This window comes from Ambystoma mexicanum, chromosome 1q, assembly GCF_040938575.1.
Source record: "Ambystoma mexicanum isolate Mex_15411 chromosome 1q, UKY_AmexF1_1, whole genome shotgun sequence".
NCBI lineage: Eukaryota > Metazoa > Chordata > Amphibia > Caudata > Ambystomatidae > Ambystoma > Ambystoma mexicanum.
In genome coordinates this window covers 1,112,065,689-1,112,089,750 of record NC_090922.1, presented here as the reverse complement: position 1 = coordinate 1,112,089,750, position 24,062 = coordinate 1,112,065,689, and the positions used below count along the sequence as shown (strand labels likewise).

Here is a 24,062-nt window from a genome sequence, read left to right as displayed (position 1 = left end):
TTATAGCTACAAATGAAAGATTGAAAAAAGCTGGGATGAAATACATGCTAATCGATCCAGCCTAACTGAAGATACTATGCAATGGACCAGTGCGGTTTTTCGGCAACCCAGAGGAAGCACAAGACTGGCTGTACAGTGTGACAGCACTGCCACTAAACACGGAATGACGCAACAGGCAGATAGGTAAAAGCACATTAGCAGTAAGTCTGCATATGGAACTGGATGCCCGGATAATCCCACATGTGCGTAAGACAAAAAAACCTAGACAAGAGCTGTACATTGAAACTAGAGCGAGACTGAGCCTGGCAGAAGATGTGGCAAAACCGTCACAAAAGGACACTGAGCAGGAGGGCATGCTGAGCGGTCACAGCCTACAAATGTTGGGGGGCACTGAAATCAGTGACACCCGGACTTCCCCGCCCACACATTTGTTAGGCTATGATATTAGAACCCACCCGCTGGGCACCAAATGCCTGGTCTGAAGACTAGGTAGAGAGGGAGCGGGAGCGTCCGAGCATGCATCGCATAGCTGGGCAGTTTAAGTTATGGAAAGTTGAGTTGAGAGGAGGCAGGGGGGAGTTGCCACAGGGGAAGAAAGGGAAGCCAGATTGGATAAGCTATAGGTGAAATATGCTAGTAAGCATAACAATAAGGGGAATGGCCACGAAGATGGGCACCATTTAATGACCATTCAGCGTACACAGCATGGGGGGGCATATTAAAAAAGTAGTGACCTGGAGCATACAGGGCCTGAACAGCCATGTAAAGAAATAGGCACAGAATAATCACATATTTGCGCAGTAACACAATAGGGATAGCTTTGTTACAGCAACGCACCTTGACAAAAGCAGACAAGAGAAATGAGCGCAGCAATGGGGAGCAATGGTCGCGGGATCAACACACTAGGCTTATTCAAGGAGGATGCTGATTTAAGTGGCACCTACCGTCCCACTGAAGGTAATACATTTGAAATCGGACTACGAAGGCAGGATGGTACTAGTTCAGGGAACTCTGGAAAATATGAGTATATGCATAGTGAACACTTATGCGCCGAACCATGACGCAACGTCATTCTTCGACTCACTCTACAAGTGATTGGGCCAGTACAGAAGTGAAGAGCTGGTATGGGAGGCGGGGCGAGACTTCAATTTCACACAACCCTAAAATTGACAGATCAGATGACAAATCCAGAAGACTGGCCCGCCAGTGAAAATACTGAATACCCTCCTAAAGTCCTTTAGCCTGGTAGACAGCTGGCGGACCCTACACCCAACAGAGTTTACTTGCACTACTCTGCACTGCATAATGTATACACAAGACTAAACTACTTATTTACGCGGGTGGAATGCATGGGGGAATTCGAAGAAGCAGAATATAAAGCCAGAGTATTGTCAAGTCATGCCCCATTTATCCCAACTTGGAGACTACAGAGCAAAATACTGCTAGATATGGCATTCAAAGAGCACATATGACAGCACACAGGAATTTTTCAAAATCAATGTGGGAAGCGTCAGGTCAATAGGAACAGCATGGGAAACATTCAAAGTGGTAAACAGAGGGGAGATGATGGCTCAAGCAGGAGGAGCATGCAAGGTCGTTACTGCAGAATTACACAAATTAGAACTAGAATTATAGGAGGTGGAAAAAAGGAACAGCATGGGAGAGAAGAAACAGGGAGAGTTCTTCAGATTAAGACAGGAATGCATGAAACAAATGGGACAGGCTGGGCAAATTTAGTTACGCAAAGTACTTGGAGAACTCATGCGGGAGGGGACAAGCCAGGTAAACTCCTAGCATGGTTATGCAAGAAATATGAGAATAAAATGCCAATGCACTCCATCTAGGGCAAAGAGGGCACGCTATACAATACACAGAGGAAGTTAAACATGACATTTCACAAATATTATAAGGAGCTGTATGTCGACGAAATAAGAGTAGTGGCACAATACAGGAGGCGCTACAACTCATAACCTTACCACTTCTGGGTTCAGAGAAAGTGCAGATATTAGAAGAACCCATAACGTCTGAATAGGTGTCAGCCATAATCAGAACGTTTCCCTCGGGGATGGCTGCCAGGCATATTCTATAAAGAGTACGCAGACAGCCTGGCATCGATCCTGGTGAGAGTATACATGTCGGCATATGAAACAGGCACGGTCCCAAGAAGCATGCAGGAAGCTGTGAGAATACCCCTCCCGAAACCTAATAAGGAGGCAAGAGAATGTGGCTCCTAGAGGCCGCTGTCCCTTCTGAATCAGGACAACAAAATCTTGACAACACTACTTGCAAACAGGTTGAGGAGAATATCATCAAAACAAATACATCCCGATCAAACTGGTTATGTCCCAGGGAGAAACATCTCTGGGAACCTACATAGACTACATCACGTAATCACCAGCACAAACGATAGGGACAAGTACAGTGCAGTGGCTGCATTGGACTCAACCAAGGAATTTGATTCAATACATTGGGACTGGCTATACGCGACCATGTAGAAGAAGAAGAAACTAGGAGTGGATTAAACTGGATTACAATAAACCGATGGCAAGGTTAAAAATGGGATGCGTCTACTCGGAAGGGTAGGAACTACAGAAAGGAACCAGACAGGTTTGGCCACTATCCCCAATGCTCTACATTATAGTAATGTAACAAATAGCAGCATTCATGAGACAAGAATATCAGGATGCGGGAATCTGGGTAGATGGGGAGTGGCATCTGATATCTATGTATGCGGACGATACCCTGATGTATTTGCAAAATCCCGAAGACAACCTACTGGAAGTTCTAGATAACTTTAGCGGGCTGTCTGGAATAGTGATCAACAAAAATAAATCCTGCCTATTCCCGCTAGCTAAACTAGCCACAGCAGACAGTGGAATCCTACCAAAGTTGGCACTCCCGTGGAAAACAATATCTAGGCTTAAATAAATACCACACCCCCAAGAAAGAACACATTTAACACAGAAAAAGCATTAGAGGGACTGGTACATTCGATGAAAGTTTAGGGTAAACTACCCTTGTCAGTAGTGGGGAGAGCAGCATTATTTAAAAGTATTGTGCTGCCTACAATCCAACATTGCTTTGAAAATATCCCCTATAATATACCCAAAACATTTTTCACAAAATTCGACAAAGAGTGCAGAAACTTCTTATGGCAAGGAGATAGACACAGAGTTGCGCTGAGCATCCTCCAAAGACCCTATGAAGGAGGATTGAGAATCCCTAATTTCGAATTATATTACCTGGTAGGGCAGATGCAATACACAGTCAGCTGGCTTGCAGACGAACCCAAAGCCAACAACACTCCTACAACCAGCAATTAAGCACCTACACAAAAGAGGTATTGTGGGTGCCCCAACAGAACGACAAGAATACCCGCATTTAGTAAAATTGAGCATACAGATATGGCACAGAACCTTGAAGAAATTTAAGATTAAAGATCCGATATCGCCACAAATATCCCTAGCAGCAGTGATGACCGATACAAGGCTGAGGACCAGTGTAAGAACCAATTGGGAGGCATGTGGGGTCATACAAATACGAGATTTGTGGAAGGGAGAAGCATAGTTAAGCTTTAAGGAACTATAAGACCTAACAGGCATACACAGCGGCCGATATCTCCTGCATCAGTCCATCGTGACCACGACCAAAAGGAGGTGGCCAGAAATAGGACACGTTGGCAGGCGAAGCAATAGAAACGACGATAAACATAACAGAAGGCGGACACGCTATATCAAGGGTGTACGATGTACTTTAGACAATCATGCAAACAACAAGCTACAAACTAGGGCTAGCTGGGAAAGGAATGGCAAGACAGCAAATTATCACAAGAAAGTCTCCAGAAATGCTAGATTTCAACTGATACAAATGTATATAAACACAGAGCATATTTAACACTGAGGAAAATAGCAAGATTGAAAGGAGCAAATACGCAAAGCTGCCGAAAATGCAAGGAGGAAAACGCAAGAATGCTTCACATGTTCTGGGAATGCCCAGTCATAGCACAGTTCTGGAATGACATAGCATAACAATTGAACTAGAAGCCCAATCACCGGAGGCATGCATACTGGGACTATTCTAGAGGAGTAAGAACGGTATAGCGCTAGATAAACTGACAGACATGGCTTATATATTGGCAAAATCATGTATAGCAATGGAAAGCATACAAAGGACTGTCTGTGGTAAGGTGGTGGAAAGAATTGCAAAAATTGTCAATGCCCAAGACAGAAATGTGGAAACAGGCGATAAGGGGGCATGCGCAAGAACCTAGTGAAGACATGATGCGATGGTCAGAACTCACACCGACCCGGTTCATGACAGAACAGGATGTGACATAAAAAATTAACATGGAGGGGGGCCAGAGAAGTGACGTGTGAGATGCATGGCTTGGCACAAGGCTACTACAGGGTTTAACAATCTGGTAAATATGGGTAAGTGGGGGTGGGAGGAAAGAGGGTTGAATTGGGATTCGAAGTAGAGAAATGTTAATATATCAATGTGATATCTTAAAAAAATGTGACACGGACAAACCTGTACGGAAATATAAAACATAATAAAATATATTTTTTTAAAGACTATAGCTAAATCTCCTCAGAGCGGTGCTCTGGGAGTGCTTCAAGTTATCAGGGGGGCGTATGCATGGCCAAAGAAAAAGGTATTGTCCATCTAATTAGGGGTGATCTTGAGTCTGGTGAGGGGAGCCTGAAACACTTGGAGGAAGAGTATGCATCCACAGCAGACCCCAAGATTATGAAAGAGCAGCAGCGGAAGTTGGATGAGTTCAGGGTGAATGCCGATCGCGAGATCAAGTTCCTCGGCTAGGGTCACCTAGTTGAGCAATACAGTGAGGGGCAGAACCCGGGGCTCTGTGGTCGGCGGACAGAAGCGTTTTGAGCTGTTTCTGGATAATTATGGAACGATGACGGAGGTCCCTTCAGGACATGGTGGCAGGCTCTCATTCTCACGTTATTGAGTCAAATCTCGATTGTCAAAATGTTTATTCTTCCTAAATTCCTCTTCCTCAACATTGCACTGTTTTTCTCCACTGGCTTGCCATTCAGCGGCTGCAGGGGCTTATCCTGGGAAACCAGCCAGGGTAGGTCATGCCACGGTGACCCAGCCCTATAGGAAGCAGGGCTTGGCCCTGTCGGATCTGGAATGCTACTACTGGGTGTCCCAAGCACACTACGTGGCACATTGGTACACCACCCAGTTTGTCCGACCTCATGTGCAGCTGGAGAAGGCGCTTGTTGCCCCTAACCTGTTACGCTCAGTGGTTCTTGGTGCCTCGGGGGTTGCGTCTGGATACCTGAACATAGTGAGGGTTACCTGCGCATTCTGGAGGAAGGTGGCCAGCAAGATGGGCATTGGTACTCTGTACTCGCCCCAGTTTCCCCATAGCTGGTATGACCATCACAGGGGAGAAGGCTTACTTAAAGTGGGTGGAAAAGCTGGGTGTCTCCACTTTCAGGGATTTCTTTGTTGAAGATAATGTCTTTAAGGCCACGATCCCCCTTGTTTCCGTGACAGCCCCCGATGCGAGCATTACTGCATGGATTGATCCAATAGCAGGGTGAGGGTCGCCTGGTACCAATACTAAACAGTAGCTTTATGACTGACATCGCGTGGGATGGGGACGCACCGAAGCAGGGTTAGGAGGGGGATGTTGGCAGGGGCATCCCAGGTAATGATTGGCAGTGTGTGCTGCGTCAAACCCAAAAAGTATCTTCGACCTCCAAATGTAAGTTGATTCACTTTCATTTTCTACACCAGGTGTACAACATTCCAGCCAGGATTCACAGTCATGTCCCCTCCGGACTCGTGTGCGAAGTGTGGTTCTGGTCCGGCTTTCTTCACCTGGCTTGGGAGTGTTTGCAGATTTCCTGGTACTGGGTGGACGTCACAGATTATCAGGGAAAGACTGGATCCCGATCCCATGGCGGCGCTCCTGGAGTGCACGAGGAATCTTCGAGGAATCTTCGAGGGGGATTAATGCCCAACTGGCCTGCTGTTGGCACGAAGGAGGGTCACTATGTCCTGGTGGAAGGGCCACCCACCTGCCATACAAATGTGGCTGCAGGACGTTGCATACCGCAATGATATGAAGACAGCATTAATTCGGACGCCCACCCGCCAGAGGTGTGGGCACCTTAAGTACAGTATTTGCTTACGGCACCAGAGTAATCATGTTTTATGGAACGGTGGCTTGCTTCTTTTGTACTGCATATTGCCGATTTATGCTGCATCATGCTCACGGTGGGTCACTGTCTGGCTTGGACTACATGTTTGTGTTGGTTTGTTTTTGAATAATTAAAAATAAAGCAAAAACAAAAACAAAAAGAACACATGCCGCCCAATTGCTGGAAGGAGGACAAGGGGACTCTGGGTGAACTGTAGAACAGGATATGGGTGGAGCAGGAATTCGCATTATTCAAAGATCTGAAAATGAGTATGTACATGCAAGAAAAATATGCCCACAATTTGTTATTTATATGCCGAATGAATCTCCCGTCACACAATTTCAGCCATGATTTTGTAGTTTGGCTAGTCACAAAATGTAATATTTTGTATGCAAACAAATTGTAAAATAAATGTCAAGGGGTGATGTAGGATTATTTTCTGCTTCGATTTCCTTATCTGAACAAGAGCCACTGGGACCTTCTCACACGGCTCCACATCCCTTACATTTGTTGGCTTCAAACCTTGCAACTTTTACCTTTAGATTTTTACAACTATACAAGCAAAAATTCTAGCATGCACTGATTTGATAAAAAAAAAGCTCAGGGAAAAGCAAGTAAAATGTTCTGAAAGCTTAGAATGCAAGATTCTAAAATCAGGAAAATAAAAAGAAATATTGCAGGACAATCGCTCGGAAAAATGAAAAAAGGGTTGAGCAAAATAATTTTCAAGCTAGCGTCACTAACAAATTCTCAAACATTGGCTCAAATTTAAGTAGATTTCGAAAAATAAACAGTGAAGGCTACACAACCGGACCTGGTGCAAAGGGACATTGTAGTATGGGAACATTCAATATCATCCTTTCGATGAAAGGTCATGGATGATTCCCCAACCACAACACATTACAGTGGCTGCTCATACTATAAAAATAGTGCTCAGAACCCCTCCCCCTCACCATCATATATCAGAAGAGTTTAAGGACATACGCCTATGTTACATTGCTTGCTATATAGATTACAAAATATACAGCTTTGAGATTTTAACACTAAAAGGTACAGTACATGACTAGGTTTAACATATGGAATAGCATTTAGCAATACAAAGCAGACTAATTCCTGGAATAAAGACGGGCCTTGTAAACTACTCACATTGTCCATATGTTTCCAACACATGTCGAGATACTGCTGCGCTTTCCTCCCATCTTGAAGATGCTGTGACAGAAACAAACGCATTTTAATTGCACAAATCACGTTAAATGGCACAGGAATGCTAGTCACAAACCATTTTAAACACTGGTGTACTTGGAGTTAATTACATACTAATTTATCAGGCTGAGCATTGCAGTCGGAAGAGCGGTGATGCAAAACCAGAGCTTTCTGTAAATAGGACTGCCTTCGTGGCTGGCTGACATGATATGTTCTTTAGTGCTGTCTGCAGGACAACCTCTTGAACAGTATCAGATTAAACAAAGAAAAAGAAACTCAAACATAAAATAAGACAACGATTACTTTAATAGCAATGCTGAACCCTTCCCCCAAATCCTAACCAACTTCCCCCCAGTGCTGCACCCACTTATTTACACTGCTTTACCCGCATTTGGCCTTTATCATCAGTCTTCCACTCCTTGGCCCCCAACATCCCACACATTTAAACCCCAAACTACACCAAGGCCCCTTCTACTTCCTCCTAATCTACACCCTGCACTGCTGTTAGGCAGAAGGGTGATATGATATGACATTTATAACGCGCCTATACACAAGTGTTTCAAGGTGCGAGACGTTGGTGTCGTGAAGACTACTTGAATTGAGTCTCCATGGAGACAGAAGTTGCACAGCTCGTGGCTCTTAGCCACAAACCTTTGGCAGACGACAATCCCAAGAACAAATCGTAGCTCTTCGTCCTTTCAGAAAATACATTCACTCAAACCACGTGGGACCCTTCCCACTTCTAAATAAAGTAGTATGTTTGCACCACTTCTTTAGCACCTTTGGGCTCATCTTTTCAAATGAAATTGACCCAGGCCCCGGGCGGCATGAAATAGGGGACGATAGAGGGTCTGGGAGTTTAGGCGCGGGGTGGGGAAAACTGCGCGAAAGCGTAGGGAGGGTCGTCCGAACGGCGCCACAAGAAACAAAAGCCCAGGAAGGGCAGGAAACAGCACCAGGGAAAGTGCGAAATTTAACAGCAAGGGGTCAGGGGGGGTAACCCGGCCGCCCCCAGGAAGGAACAAAAGGCAGGGGGGAGGGGGGTATAAGTAAGCCTGGAAAAGGAGAGGCGGCACAAACCAGTTAAGAGCTCACCTCTCTCGGGTAGGCTCTTAGTGCCTGGAGAAGGGGAAGGAAAAACGTTTGCTCTTGCAGGCTCGCGCATTTTCTACCTCTCTAGAAGTTTATACTATCGCGGCGACCACAACAGTACCGGAGCAGGAGAGAAGGATACTTTTGCAGTGGCCAAACAGAAGCGCGATCGACAGAATTCAGACGAGAGGGATGGCGGAAGGAAGAGCGAAGAGGGCCCGAGAATTCTCAGAATGGGCAAGAAAAGCGGAGAAGGAGTATGGAGCACAATGGGTGCTAGAAGTAATGCAGAAAGAAGAAAGAGCGAAGGCAACGTCACCTCTGCTGTTCATAGAGCCCAGCAGCAGCGAAGGTGAAGACTAGGTACTGCAAGGACAGAAAAGGAGGAGAGCGGAGTCGAAAAGAGCAGAGGAACAGACGGAGGCACCGACCAAGAGAAAGAAGAAAGATAGAAAGAAAGGTACTGTGAATAATAATGTGGGGAATAAAATAGTAAAAATGTTAAAAAATTGCATCACGGTTTCGGGTAAGTCGCCCAGAACCAACGACAAGAAGAGCAGACGGGGGAAGAAAAGCAGGGAAGAGTGGCAGGGGAGTTCATCAGACGAATCAAGCAGTGATGACGAAGAAAGGGATCACCTAAAGGCTTGGGTAAAATAGAGAGGAGTGGTGAGCAAAAGAAAGTCGGAGTGGGGTAGGGGGGGCAGGGGCAGAACCTAGAGAGGCCCCTGTCCCTAAACCACAGGGAGCACCAGCTGAGCCCAGGGAAGCCCCGGGCCCGGCATCACAAGGGACACCAGTAGTCCTGGTGCCGCAAGGAGCCCCAATTTTATCAACACCACAAGAGGTATCGGTAGGGGCAAGTATAGGGGCAGGGGCCACACCACCGGGGGCATTACCGCCGGTGGCAGCGGCGGAAAACGAGGCGCCGCTCATGACGAAATATGGTAGGCCAACAATGGGTAAAGACGCACAAGGCAGGTCAATGAAAGCGATGGCCTGGTAGATAAATGACAAAGTCAAGGAAAAAATCTGGAGAAAAAAATTGATGGCTATATTTACATTAGATTGTCAAAAGAGGGGGATGAATGTAGCACTGGAGGACATGAAAGAGGATGAAAAAAGCTTACTAAAAAAGGGGCCAGTAGTAAGTAACTTCGACAATTGGATGTCGGCCTTCACCATAATGTCTACAATCATATTACAAAAATTCCCGGAAGACGGGGTAGCGTTAGTGGCATATCAACAGAGGGTGCTGAAGGTACACGCAGCGTTTGGAGGGGACACATGGCTGGAGTATGACCATGAGTTCAGAAAGGAGATGGACTGCTTTCCGGATATGGGCTGGGATGAAGAAAACTTTAACCTCTACATTTTTAACGTGCTAAAAGACAAATGGGATTCCAAGGAGCAGAGCACAGGGGGACAGCAGAGGAGGCAGTACTGGCAGCAGGATTACAAAACGAATTATAGATCGGGTGGCAGAAGGTACGAATCCAGCTATGACAGGAATAGAGACCAGAGTTTTCGGAGCAGAAATTACGGGTCACAGAGAGGATGGCAGAGCAGCCCGCCCCCGACAACACAGGTGGGGGGGGGGGGCAGTGGGAGCACAGAGACAACGCGCGCAGAACCAGGACAATGTAGGAGTTTTGAAAAGGGGGTACCCATGTAGCTGGGGATGGAAGTGCAAGTTTCGCCACAAGTGCGATAGATGTAAGGGTGACCACAGCAGCTCCAAGTGCACAAGGGCCGCGGCGCCAAGCGGCAGAAGAGATGAGACGCAGAAATAGGAACTGGGGCGGGAAGGGGGCCACGCCGGGAAAAAAAAAAAAAAAAAAAAAGAAATCGAGAGAGGGAAAGGTGGCTCCAGAAATACACAGACCAAGAAACGACCTAGAGCGATGCAACGGTGGCATATTCAGACTTCGAGGAGACAGTAGAACTGGTCAGGAAAGCGGGAAAAGGGGCATGGATGGCATTCCGCCCGTTGCCAGTCAACATCAGATCGCGAAGAAGGTTATATAGGCATTGGGAGGGGGAATACTTCGTCGACAACTGCCCCCCGATGGGGTGCACCATCTCAGGCGCATACTCTATCGTAGAAATAACAAGCAAGTGGGGTTTCCCTCTGGCGGAGGGTAAACCGGGGGACCCAACGCAGATTATCCAATTCCTAGGGAGAGAAATTGACTCAAACAACGGAAGGTGTCGGATCCCGGTGACAAGAGGACGGATCTGCTAGCGACAGCGAGCGAATTGCAAGCGCTGGCAGGAAAGCGGAACGCCGCAGGGAGAAGCATACCACAGGGGAGGGCGTTCCAGAGAAGTATTGTGCTGAAAACGAGAGGTGCTACAATGGGGGCACCACAGAGTCAGGTTAAGTGGAGGAATCAAGAAAGAGCTGGAAGGGTGGGAAGAACTGCTGAAATCTTCAATGGGTCTGTGATGGGGCAAGCACCGGTGAACGAGGAAGTAAAAGGGTATTGTTCACCATGCAGCAGGTAGCCTTGGGTTTGGCGCAATACTGGGGAAACATTGGCGTGCAGGCGAGTGGCCAAAAACATGGCGGGTGGCGGAAAGGACAAATAATATAACACGGTAGAGCCCTCCCCGATATGGGTCGCGTTATGCGCATGGGAGGAAGAGCTAGGGAACAGGGAGTTAACAGTATGTTCAGATAACATGGCGGTGGTGCACGTGTTGAATAAAGGAAGTGCGTCAGGCACAAGAGTGTTGGGAATATTGAGGGCAATCACGCTGGAAAGCCCAAGAATGATTAGATGCGTAAAGGTGAGGCATATCGCTGGGGAAACAAATGTGGTGACTGATGCAATCTCACGCTTGCCGTGGGAAAAATTCAGGGAGCCAAAACCAGACAAGGAAAGAACGCCCACACCACGGAAGGCATGGGTCCCGGTGGAGGCTATAGAAAGGAAAGCACGGTTGGCCACAAGGTCGGCAAGGAAAGAAATCCCATGCCAAGGAAGGCATGGGTCCCGGTGGAGGCAATAGAAAGGAAAGCACGGTTGGCCACAAGGTCGACTCAAAAGAAGTGGGAGAAGAAGGGAGAAAAGAAAGGGTCAGCGGCAAGCTGACCAGGAACGCCCTAACGTAAAAGACGGGTAAGAAGTACGAAGAGCATGCAAAAGATGTGTTGGTGGAAACAGGTGTAAAAGAGGTGAAAAAAGTGCAAGTGGAGAAAAAGTGTGAATTTCTCAAAGGGGCATTGGCCAAAAGGAAAAAAGTAAAGTGGTAAAAGAGGTGTTGGCGGAAACAGGCGTTAAGAGGTGGAAAAAATTGCTATTTGAAAGCAAGGTGTGAATTTCTCAGAGGGGCATTTGCCAAAGGGAAAAAGAAAAAGTGGTAAAAAGATGTGTTGTAAAAGAGGTGGAAACATTTGTATTGATAAAGGTGGGAATGTCTCAAAGGGGCATTTACCAAAAGAGAAAAGGTAAAGCTGGTTGGTGGAAACAAGGTAAAAGAAGTAAAAACGCAATTGAAGAAATATGGGTAATTATTGAAGAGGAATTTGCCAAAGGGAAAAAGAAAAGATGGGCGGTGATGCACCACAAAAATGTCAGGCAGACGGAACCCAACTGACAGCACTAGAATAAAACATGCCGTGAGAGGAGGGGCTAAATTAGAGGGGAAGAAGCCAGGTAACAGTAGACGGGTGAGCTTTGGGAAGCTGATAAATCGGTCAAAAGTATTACGGGAGGCAAGTAGCAGCACGGGCGAAGCCGCGGGGTTCAGGGCAGCACATTGCGCTGGCATATTACGTAGCTTGCAGGGTAGGGGAGCCCGGGGCCAGTAATACGGTGGGAAGAGATGGCCTGGCAAGGAGGGATGATGGTATGGGTGACAAGGGGATGTCTATAATGCTAGAGAAAGCTAAAGCATACCAAACAGGGGAGTGCAACGACCAAAATTACAGGAGAGAGAAGGACCACTGTCCCAGATGCATCACACAAGAATTCCTAGACCCCTGACCAGAGGTCGACGGGCAGCTATTAATGCGTAGGGACGACAGCGATTACATCCTGGCGAGGCCTCCCGGGGATGCACTGGGAGGACATTCACGACTGGCTGTCGGTCCGGATAGTTTTCAGGCCCGCCCCCCCATCCCCCCACCCCCATATCCCACCAACCCCCCCCCCCCCCATCCCCGAGTTCTGGTTATACACCTCGGAGGGACCTGGCGAGCAAAAATAGGGGGGAAATTACAGAGGAACATTTGCGAGCCACGTCATAGCATAGCCCGCAGTTGGCATAAAACCGAGATCTTTATGTCAGAAATAATACCAAGAAGGGTCTGGTATGGGGCACAGAGGAGGCACACAATTGAAATAGCCAGAAAGAAACTAAATAAATCAGTAGAAAAGTACTGCAGGAGCACAGGGCTGCATTTCATAAGACATGGCCTACACCGGAACAATCCGGACATGTTTCACCAGGAGGGGGGCACCTATCAAGGAAAGGGATGGGGTTTTGCCAACAACAATTTTAGGGCACTCCAAGAACGGGGTTGTAGGTAAGGTGCTTTTGGGGGGGGACCTGAGCGGGCGTAAGCCACAAGCGCTCAGGTGTGGCGGCATGTGCCCAGGAACGAAGGCCCAGGGATAGCAAGGACGATTCAGGAGGAGCCTTAGGCAACTTCTGGACTGGACACAATGTGTCCAAAAGCATATGGCAGTGTAATTATTTTGTTGTGTTGTATTTTCTATAAGAAAATAAAATGCCTACGGCCTACAACTTTTCCATACACATAAGTTGTCTGTGATTTATTACTTAGGTAGGGATCTGGTAAAAGAAGCAAAGTGAACCCACACTACTCAGCCTATGACCCAGGCCCCGGGCCGCATGAAATGGGGGGACGATAGAGGGTCTGGGAGTTTAGGCACGGGGTGGGGGAAAACGGCACGAAAGCGTAGGGAGGGGCGTCCGAACGGCGCCACAAGAAACAAAAGCCCAGGAAGGGCAAGAAACAGCACCGGGGAAGGTGCGAAATGTAACAGCAAGGGGTCAGGGGGGGTAACCCGGCCGCCCCCAGGAAGTAACAAAAGGCCGGGGGGGTATAAGTAAGCCTGGAAAAGGAGAGGCGGCACAAACCAGGTAAGAGCTCACCTCTCTCGGGGAGGCTCTTAGTGCCTGGAGAAGGGGAAGGAAAAACGTTTGCCACCCTACAATAATAACGGAAGAAGAAGGGTGCAGGCAGGAGCAAGTACGCCGAGTACTCTTTCGGTACACGGTCCAAGAAAGGAAGGAGCAGGCAGAAGAAGGAACGCCGAGTACTCTTTCGGTACACGGTCCAAGACATGTCGTAGGCGGCATGTGCCCAGGAACGAAGGCCCAGGGATAACAAGGACGACTCAGGAGGAGCCTTGGGCAACTTCGGGACTGGACACAATGTGCCCAAAAGCATATGGCAGTGTAATTATTTTGTTGTGTTGTATTTTCTGTAAGAAAATAAAATGCCTACGGCCTACAACTTTTCCATACACATAGGTTGTCTGTGATTTATTACTTAGGTAGGGATCTGGTAAAAGAAGCAAGGTGAACCCACACTACTCAGCCTATAGTTTTTCGTTCCACTTTACACCGTGTGGCTGCTTCGGCTTTCTTAAAACTCAGAGCCGGCTCTGCTCTCTTCAGTGGGGACTCCTAAATGGCGGATATGACAGATCCGAATTTGTAAAAGTTACCCACCATAGTCACTACTCTGTTCCATGGACACCTTTTCCTCTATTACTCCAGTTCACAGGGATAGGACCAGAACCACAATGGCATAGCAACGCCCTCTTTTTTCATATGCACAGAACCTGTCTGCATTCCAGCATGCTCCAGATCTCCCCCATAAGAGCCTTTCACGACCTTTCCAATCCACTCCAACAGGGGTTAACAGACGTCAGGTGGAAGGATGCAAAGAGGAAAGGGGACTAGCAGTAGGCCCTATAGGGACTAACGTGCATACTCCTACATCCTAAATGCCTTTCCTACATAAGGTTTGGAGATTCCCAAAGCATTACTTGTTTCTAGGTGGTCGGACTTGGAACACACCCTTCCCAAACGTATCTTTCTGCACCTTTCTTCACAAGTCCCAAAGTGGGTTGGATAAAGGCATGTGTGACCTAGAGTTCTAAGAGGGATAAGTATGCTAAGAGTGTCAGAGGGAGTGTTACTCAAATAGTGCAAGTGCCTATTCTAAGGGGCCATCGATGCTTTCAGGATTACCCAATCGGATACCTCGGCTGAGCACTATGCCATTGCAGACCACCACATTGTTTCGTCCCCTTGCTTGGGTTGCATTTGGTCAGGCTATGATGGTTTCACTTAACTGTCATGGTTGACCCTTATACACTCACCCACACGCTAAGGTAAGGCGGGCGTGTGGAACGGATCACTTTATACGCCAACGATACCCTGTTTGTTAGAGACCCATAGAAGTACCTTCACAGAGTGCTGGAGGCTGTCCAGGAGTTTGGTCGGCATTCTGGCTTGAGATTGAATGCATCTAAATCTGAGATGTTCCCTCTGATGTCCCCCCAAGGGACCTATGTGGACTACGTTGGTCTCCACAACAGATGAAATGCCTGGGAGTGGAGATGGCACGCTCTGCTAGCTTAGACTGCACCCTTAATTACGAGACACTGCTCGAGGCATTCTGCACTAAATTGGGCCGATGGAATCGCCTCCCCATCTCACTCATGGGCCGGGTGGCGCTGATTAAAACAAGAAGATGTATGCAGCGTGCTCCGCTGGAAGGTCAGTGTGCGGGCCAGCTGCCGTCGTCTTACACAGACATATGCGAGAGGGGGGCTTGCAGCACCAGACTTTGAGGTGTACTACCTTTCAGCCCAAGCACAATATGCCATGCATTGGACCTCCGAGGACCCATGTACCCCTTTTTCTGAGCTGGAGACACAGGGGAGACGCAGGGCCACATTACTACATGAGATAGAGGCCGGGATGTGGGAGAAAAGCGACCACCTGAACCCCAGACTGGACATGGACACGCAACAGGCCTGGATGAAACTGAGAGCACCCGCGTGGTGCTGTGCTGTACAGCCCCCAAATGCCGATATGGAATGAGCCCTTCCTGGCTCCTACAATGCACGTTGCACTTTCCACATATTGGCGGGAGGTGGGTGTTACTCGATTAGGGGCCTTGTACCATAATGGCATATTCAGGTCCTGGGAAGAGATTAAACTGCAGGTCGCAGTCTCCTCACTCCGGAAGCCTTCACTGGGGCATCCAAGAAATCTGCCACTGGGCTCTATAAAATAGTGATGGAAGCAAGGAAGGTGCTGGTGCCTGACATGAAGGCGGAGTGGGAAAGGGACCTGGAGGTCGAACTCTCAGATTCTCACTGAACTCATCTATGCAATCTCACTAAACAGGTGTCACTCAATTGCAGATTCAGGTTAATACAATTTAAAATACTGTTACATCACACCCCAGCACGGTTACAGAGAATGTACCCAACTCATACGGGCAGATGCCCTAGATGTCGCACGGGGGCGGACCCGTTACATATGTTGTGGTCATGTGGGATGCTCTCTGAATATTGGAGTGAGATTTGTAGGGCACTAGAAGAAATGGTGGGACAACCTTTGGCCTGGGACCTATGTGTATATATTGGGATGTGTACTCAAAATGAATGCAGTGGACCACAAACTTATAAATATTGGACTACTCCTGGCCAAGCGTACCATCTTGATTAGGTGGAAGAGAGGCACCCCCCACAATTGAGGAATGGATACAGGACATGGTGTGGACAAACTACCAAGAGGAAGTGTACCGTGGCCTGCTCCTCAGCTCTAATAAACCAAAAGCTATATGGAGGTGCAGGGGGAAGGGGAGTTCCGTCGATACCAGAGTGTCAGAGCTGAAACAGGCAGCAGTGATGACTAAATGTTGTTGCCTCTTGTACGAGGTCTGTAACTAACATGTATTACACTATTTACGTTACTGTGGAACCACTACGGAATGTGTACATTTGTCTATTATGCACCTTAAATACGTTTTTTTTTTTAAACTGCCATGGTTGAACCATCCTTGCTGTTCTGATATTTCCTCTGATGTACTCCCATGTAGCTTGTTTCTCACTATCCATTAGCTGCGAGGCTAGCTCAAGGGCAACAAGTCTATCCTGGAAGCAAGATAAAGCAGAGCAACACAGGTTCGACTCCCAGTCCTGTGCTTAGAGATTGGTCTCTGGTGTTAAGCGCATAAGAAAAGATGTATTAATCCTTGCTGTCTAACCCTCAACAGGCTTATGGAGTTTGCTTTCAGTCTCTGGAACCTACCAACATTTGAGATCTTGTCCTCAGTAGGCTTTCAACTTGATCTCCAATTAAGATCTGGTCTCTGCTAGTGTCTAGGATTGTAACCCTCGGCAGAATGCTTTCTTTCTAAGGCCAGGCTCTCGCCCACTAGCTTCTCTCTTCCTCCAGGTCAGTAGCCCAGTATGGGCCAAAAACTGGCAAGCACAGAGTAGTTCGACTAAAACGTAACTGATTGTCTGTGCCCAGATTCTATAGGAGATTTTCCCAGTGTATCTATGTTTGAGGGTATTCAGCTGTTTGTAACGATTTTCACCCCCCCGTTGTAAAGGCACTCATCGTTTTGTGACTAGGTGGAAAGGGTTTAAAATCCCTATTTGCCACTAAGTCAGGCAGAAGTGTAATATCGACCATGAAACTCAGCAAGGCTCGGAGGTCTCATCGAAAGCGGGGCCAGCAGTGACCTAGGGAAATGGCAGGCTGCCTGCACCCCACATTCTCTCTCAGGAGTCAAGACAAATTAAATGCTAATCTCAAGTCAGGCCGAGTACGTGCATAACTGCCCACGTTTTGCTGCAAGGAATCTTGCCTTTCACAGATCTGGGTAGACAAGCGAGGTTGGGGCATACGACTAGTGGACTCAGTGTCTGCACCATGTGTCCTTTTGATTATTATAGTTTGCAGGGAACCTTTGTTGTGATCTTGGTACTGAGGGGCGGTCTCCCTCTCTGGCACTAGGAAATAGGAAGACGTGGAATAGGCAGCGAGATTCTGGAAAATCCCCCACAAATACTGTCTCCGGGTAGCTCTTCTCACAGCCGGCGGGCATTCCCAGTCCGCAGACTTGTTTACAGAAGGAGGAGTCCATAGAACAAAGTTGCTTTAATGATGAGTTCAACGGGCATAGGTCTTTGAAAGGTTAAAGATGCAGATTTAGCTTGCACTGGGCGAGCATCAACATGCTTTGGAGAGCCCCTTCTAGATCTTCTAATCTTCCTGGACGTACAAGTCCACCTAATGTGCAACAGAAGCTTAGGAGGCCTCGGACCCTTTGGTCATGTCCAGGCAGAACATTTAAGGGCCCTGCTAAAGTCCAAGCAATGTAGAACCCACTCCAAATCAGAGGAGGGGTTAGGAAAACAAAACAAGGTTGGCAGACAGATTTGATTTACATGCAAGACTGATAACTCCATTAAATGAAAGGATAGGTTTGCACACCACATGTCTTTTTAGGGAAAAAAAAAAGGATTCCCCCCCAAAAATCGAATTCACTTCCTCAGTGGGCCCAGGTTACAGTGATATTAGGCGAGTTTCTCCAGTTGCCATGAGCTTAAAGGGCTGTTTAGATGAGGTCCTCAAGGACGACGTTACGAGCCGGGGCAAAACAAGACGCTATCGCTGGTGGAAATGGTTGTAGTAATCTTTTCAGACGCTTCACTACAGGATTAAAGCATAATGAAAAGGAGTCTAATTGTATTCTAGAGGAAGCCAGTGCATTGTCTAGGGACAATGCCCAAGGGATCTATTTTTGATTGCAAACTGAGCCACACTGAAAGTTGGCCTTAGCAGGGGGCATTTCTTACTGGCTGAAGGATGTAAATATGTTTATGAGACCAAACCAAGCGGCCAGGAGTTACGACTATAGGCACCAAGCCACAAAGCTCCTAAACTGACGTGAGTGGTGGAGAACCCGACCTTCCTGCCATATCAGGTGATCTGTCCTTCGGGGATGGACAGATGTATGTGAAACTGACTGATAGTGTGTTAACTTTCTCCGTTTCAGTGTGTGACTGAATTACTCTATTGAGACCATTCTGTGTGGTTGTTTCATATTGTGAGCAAGAGAGTTTGTCATTGAACTAATGCCGGTCAGATAGCACAGTGAGCTATCTGATATTTGTCAGCAGCCTGCTGTGGCAGGTTCGAATCCCGGCAGGGTCAACTCTGCCTTTCATCCTTCCGAGGTCGATAAATTGAGTACCACTCTGTGGGATAATAATGTCTTCTGTTATTTCAGCGCTCTGAGACCTATGCGTGTGTAATTCTAAAATTATTATCGCTGCTCGCTTAAATATGCTCCTCCTTACTCTGCTCTTGCAGTTACTGTAAAGCACAATATTTAATCTAGAGTCAAATTTTATGGAGTTCTAGTAAAACGGTGTTCATTTTCATCTACATTCGAACTTTATGTAGATCTCAGATGCATGCAATCTTCTAGTAATGAAAAGGGCTCATCACCCACAATTGCTGGTATTCCGATTTGACACGCTTTCTCGATCCGTCTGTTCGTGTGAACTACATCTCCCAGCATAACCGGCCTTAAAGTGATTTCAGCGGCACATTTGCAAGGCCGGTTATCACTGGTTATCACTGGTTATCACTGGTTTACATCCGTGGTCGTAGGGCTTGGGCAGTCGCTGCTATTTAACGTAAGATCTTCTGTAATATTTAATTACCTGACCTCTATTAGTTCACCTTTGTTCCTGTGATATCAGACGCTATGGGGTCTTCTAAAAGAAGCCTGATGCTTAAATACTTGGAGCTTGCACTCTCTCCTAGCATTGGTACTATTACAATCTCTTGTGTTGGGGCTGCCCCCACTTGCCCTTTGGTAGGTACAGCCAACTATCTGGCTGGGCCCATGGTCCCTGAGCCCACTTCAATTACTGTGCTTGAGGCCATATCTGCTTCCCTTGGTAACGAGACCCGCTCTGATCATCTTCAGCCAGCTGTTCCTGTATTACAGCTATCCAGTAGGATTGAGGTTGCGCACGTCTTGCTAGAAGAGATGTCACGCTTCCTCGCTTCTACCTCCATGACTTTTAATCCAATAGGGATTCTCCAGTGTCAGGATGAAGAGGATAATGAAAGTTCACACAGTAGACCTATGCTACATTTGTTGTCTTCATCTGCTGTCACTGTTACAGCAACCACCATGTTGGAAGTTTTTGAGATTCACACTCCTGTAAAGCTCTCTAATAATTATACACGAAAGAAGACTGATTGTTTAACTACTGACTCTACTAATATCAGTACTGGTCAGATCACTTCTACAACGAACCTTGTGGGTCTGTTCGCGGATCAGGTTGTCCTCTGCCCTCCTGAAATTACTCCTATGGTTGGTGGGGCTAGCCATTCGGTTGAAAGACACAAGAAAGCACTTCAATATATGCTGAACACCAGGTCACTGATTAAACACTCGACTGGCGTTGCTGATTTAATTTCTGAGCACAATATCGATATCTGTGCTATTACGGAGTCTTGGTTGCATGAAGCAGCTGGGCCATTTTCCATTCTTCCCCCTTCCACAGGAATATAGGATCTTAAGAGCAGATCGGTCATTTCTGAAGGTAGGGGGTGGCTTTCATTTTCAACCAGTCGTTGAACATCTGCCTTATCAACATTTTCGGCATCTCTGAATGTGTAACTTTGCATGCTAAATTGTTGATTGATCCCAACACCATGCAAAATATCTTCCTGATATATTGCCCTCCCAACAACATGCTGGACTTTAATTCAATTCAGTGATTGGATTTCATCATTACTCAAACCGCAGTCCAAGGTGCTTATACTTGGTGATTTGAACATGGGTTTTAATGACCCGGAGGATTCTATGACGGGATCTGTTAAAGCAACCTTAGAGGGCTTGAATTTCTCACAGCACATCAAGCAATCGCCACAATCTTGGATTGGGTGGCCTCACATTGGTAAGTGTTGGACAACATTGAAGTGAATCCTTGCCCTTGGTCATATCACTTAGTAATTCTCTTCCTGCTTCACAGATTTGGACCACCCAAAAAAAAAAAAAAATTTTTAAAAAAAAAAGTGTAACTCTCCTGTGAAGACCCTTAGTCGCAATCTGCGTATATGGCCCCCCTCTTCCATGCTACCATTCTTTGCCCCTACTCTTGGAGAATCTCTCCTGCTTTGATTCCGCTACTAAACTAGACTCAGTCTATGACAACATGATGACATTAGCCGTGCACAGCCTGGCTCCTTTGAAACAAAGATTGCTGAAGACACAACCATCCAAATCGTGGTACTTGTCGGAAATTCATAAATTAAAGTCGCTGAAAGAAAGGGCTTTTAAGAGATGGAGGAAGTCCCTCTCGCTAGATGACAAGGTCTGTTGCACCTGTGCGGTTAAGGCACATAAAACGTCTGAGAGGCAAATAAGCTTTTCTTTGATAAAAAAAAATCAAGGGGGCCTCTCTGAACTCTAGGGAACTCTAAGATCCCAAGAGAGCTGGAGGAGCCTTGTCCCGCAATCCTCCTGGTTTACGAAAGACGCCAATTGGTGTATGGGCATCCAGAATTCTATGAGGCTCAAGAATGAGAACATCAAAAGTGACATCTATGGTAACCTGAACTTCCTGGTAGTCAATTACCATGTACTGAGATTAGGAAGGCCAATTGCTCATATAACTCGCTTTGTCTTCTCTGAGGGAGCTGATGCAGACATCCTGGCGACTCTGGAAAGATTGAAAGTGACTGACAGTAAGATTGATGTTTGCTGTGCATCCATTGTTAAATCGTCTGCTTCCCTCCTTGCCCTTTTGATTACCAAACGTGTTAATCTCCCTTTTGCCGAGATCCATGTACCTACAACTATCAACCATGCATGGATCTCACCCCTGCTTAAACCCACCTTGCATCCCAACATGGTTGGTAATTACCACCCCATAACTAACATGCTGTTCCTATTGAAGATCCTGGACAAGATTGCCCACCGACAAAGCCAAGACTTCCTCAGCTGCCACAACACCCAAGGCCCAAAACAGTCAGGTTTGGGACGCCATCATAGTGCGGAATCCACATTGTTGGATATAAAAACAAAACCTCTTGCAGTACTTTGATAAATGCCACACCGCTCTCCTGATGCTTCTGGAACAGACTGCAGCATTTGATCTAGCTGATCACGCCACGTTGGTTGCCAGGCTACAAGATTCTGCTGCCTTCTCTCATGAAGCCTCCAACAAGGTCCTCTCTTTTTTGTCCAATCTAGTGGCCAGAGTATACTTGGAAGATGTACCGCTGAGGGCTATGGACAACCCCCTGGTGTCCCGCAGGGATCATGTGTGTCCCCCAGGCTTTTTAATGTCTTCAACTCAGCCTCTTTTTGAGCTCTTATAATCAGAAGGCATAATTTACACAAACTATGCAGATGACACCCAGTGTCTTATTCCCCTTACCGGTAATCAGGCGGATGATTCTGTAAGCAACACCATATCATAGGCGAATGCTACACAATGGTTTGGCACTTAACTCCAAAACTAAAATCACGAATGGTGGCACTGCAGCCAAGCTTCGTCATTTGGATTCTACATATTGAACTTTTAAAGTGGTAGATTGCTCTCTTAAAACTCTAAAGTCAAGACCCTGGGCGTTGTCATTGATCAAGAGCAGAGTATGAAAGCTCATGTCAGGCATCTTGTTTCGTGCCCTTTCTACTATCTTAAGTTCCAAGTACAACTCTGCCCTTTTCTTGACCAGAGAAGCTGTGCCACTCTGTCCATGGCCATTATTGGATCCCGTCTCGATTATTGCTCGAGCTTGCTGCATGTGCCGCCGGCATGGGGAACTGCCTTCAGGTTGTTCAGAACAACGCGGTTTGAGTGGTCTGTGGCCTTCACAAATCATATCATGTATCCATGGCAAGGAGGTCCTTGCACTGGCTCCCAATTGGGAAACAAATCCTTTTAACTTTTTATAAATATATGTTTATTTTGAACATCAGTTGCATAGCAAGTACATACAATTTCTCTCTTGCAATACACGTTCAACATGTGATCAGAACATTTTAACATTTTGTTGTTAACAATAAATCCCCCCTCTCACATCTCCCTCCCCCTCCGCCTCCCCCTCCCCCTCCCACCCTGATCAGAATCAATCTGGGTAGCAGGGAGAGCCTACATGGAGCCTCCAATTGTCCACTTTTGCAGCAAGTAGCGGAATGAAAAGAAAAGGAGAGAAACAAGCATCACCCATGTGGGCACGTGTCTAGACCCTACCCCTTCTGTTACCTTACGCTGTGTTGGGCGTGTTAAAATGCTCGTAGGTTCCCTGGCTGTCAAGGTGTAGCATGGGCTTTGCTTCTAAGGAGGGGGGATCATCCACCCTTTTGTTGTGTGTGTTGAAACAGATTCAGGAGGTCGAGATGAGCGATTCTAAAAAAACTCTAGGAAGGGGAGCCATCGTGTATCAATGTGTGTGGGATTGCATGAGCATAGCCGTGAGGCTTTCCATTTCGTAAATCTTTTGCTTTGCGCAAACAGTCTTTCTTGGCGGGAAGGGTGCTCCACTTAATTGTGAGACAAACATGCGCTGACAGCAGCACGTTTCTAGGCATGTGTGGGAGCACCAAGTAATGCACCTCCACTAGTTCAAAACCAAATACCAAGAGAGGGGAGAGTTCCCCGTGGATGCCCTCTATCTCGTGAATCCAGCCCAGGATCTCTGTCCACTAAGTTTGTATGCTGGGACACTCCCACCATTGGTGCCAGTATGTGCTGATTTGTGTGCATCCACGCCAGCAATAGCAGGCGTTGGGGAGTCAGATGCCACTGCGCGAGTAGTCTACAGTTGGACATTTTATATTGGACCGCTATGGAGGATCTCCAGACTGCTCTGTATATGGCCGCCCAGCCCTCCTGGCCGTTTTCCCAACCTAGGGACTCTTACTTTGGTGCATGGAGGTTGAAAGTGACCCCTCTCCATGAGAGCCCTGTATATTCTCGCCATCAGCCCTTTGGTCCCTAAACGTGTTTTTAGTATGCTTTCGAATATGGGGGTTGGGGGGGGGGGGGGGGGGGGAGTTGCAGCTGCTCTTTCCATCTCGATTCTGTGAGGACCCCTTTTAATTGCAGGTATGGGAGTGGCTTATTAGGCCCTGCTGTGCGTACTCCAACTCTTCTCTAGTCAGGAAGGCCCCATCCCTCCACATCCGGCTCACTCTAATTAGAGGCCCTGTTCATATTGAGGCTGGATGCGGATTGGGTCTATGATTGAGTCCCTAATGGGGTGGGGCCCAAATACAGCTGAGAGGGGGAGGGCCAGGTTGTGACTCTGGTCGTGTTTGGGCATCTCTTTCCATAAGGTCCCTAACACTTCTAGGGCCCAGGTGTTCTCGTGCTTTGAGCGATAGACTTCAAGTGGCCCAAAGCCATTCTCTCAGGTTCACGGGGCAAAAACGCTGTTTTCCAGGTGCACCCATGGTTTACTTTTGGACTCACGAATAAGGTCTAGCAGGAATCGCAGTTGAGCTGCTCTATAGTATTCATAGAGGTCTGGGTATGCCAGGAC

General features: G+C 47.2%; 1 protein-coding gene across 3 annotated transcripts in view; it reads right to left on the bottom strand.

The window, feature by feature from the left end:
* Positions 1–24,062, bottom strand: part of FNBP1L (formin binding protein 1 like) — a 1,167,050-nt gene that overhangs the window by 577,360 nt on the left and 565,628 nt on the right. For all 3 annotated transcript variants that reach the window (XM_069641836.1, XM_069641837.1, XM_069641838.1), the window contains exon 5: positions 7,326–7,388. In XM_069641836.1, coding sequence (XP_069497937.1) covers positions 7,326–7,388 — 63 coding nt within the window. The remainder of the gene's footprint in view (positions 1–7,325; positions 7,389–24,062) is intronic.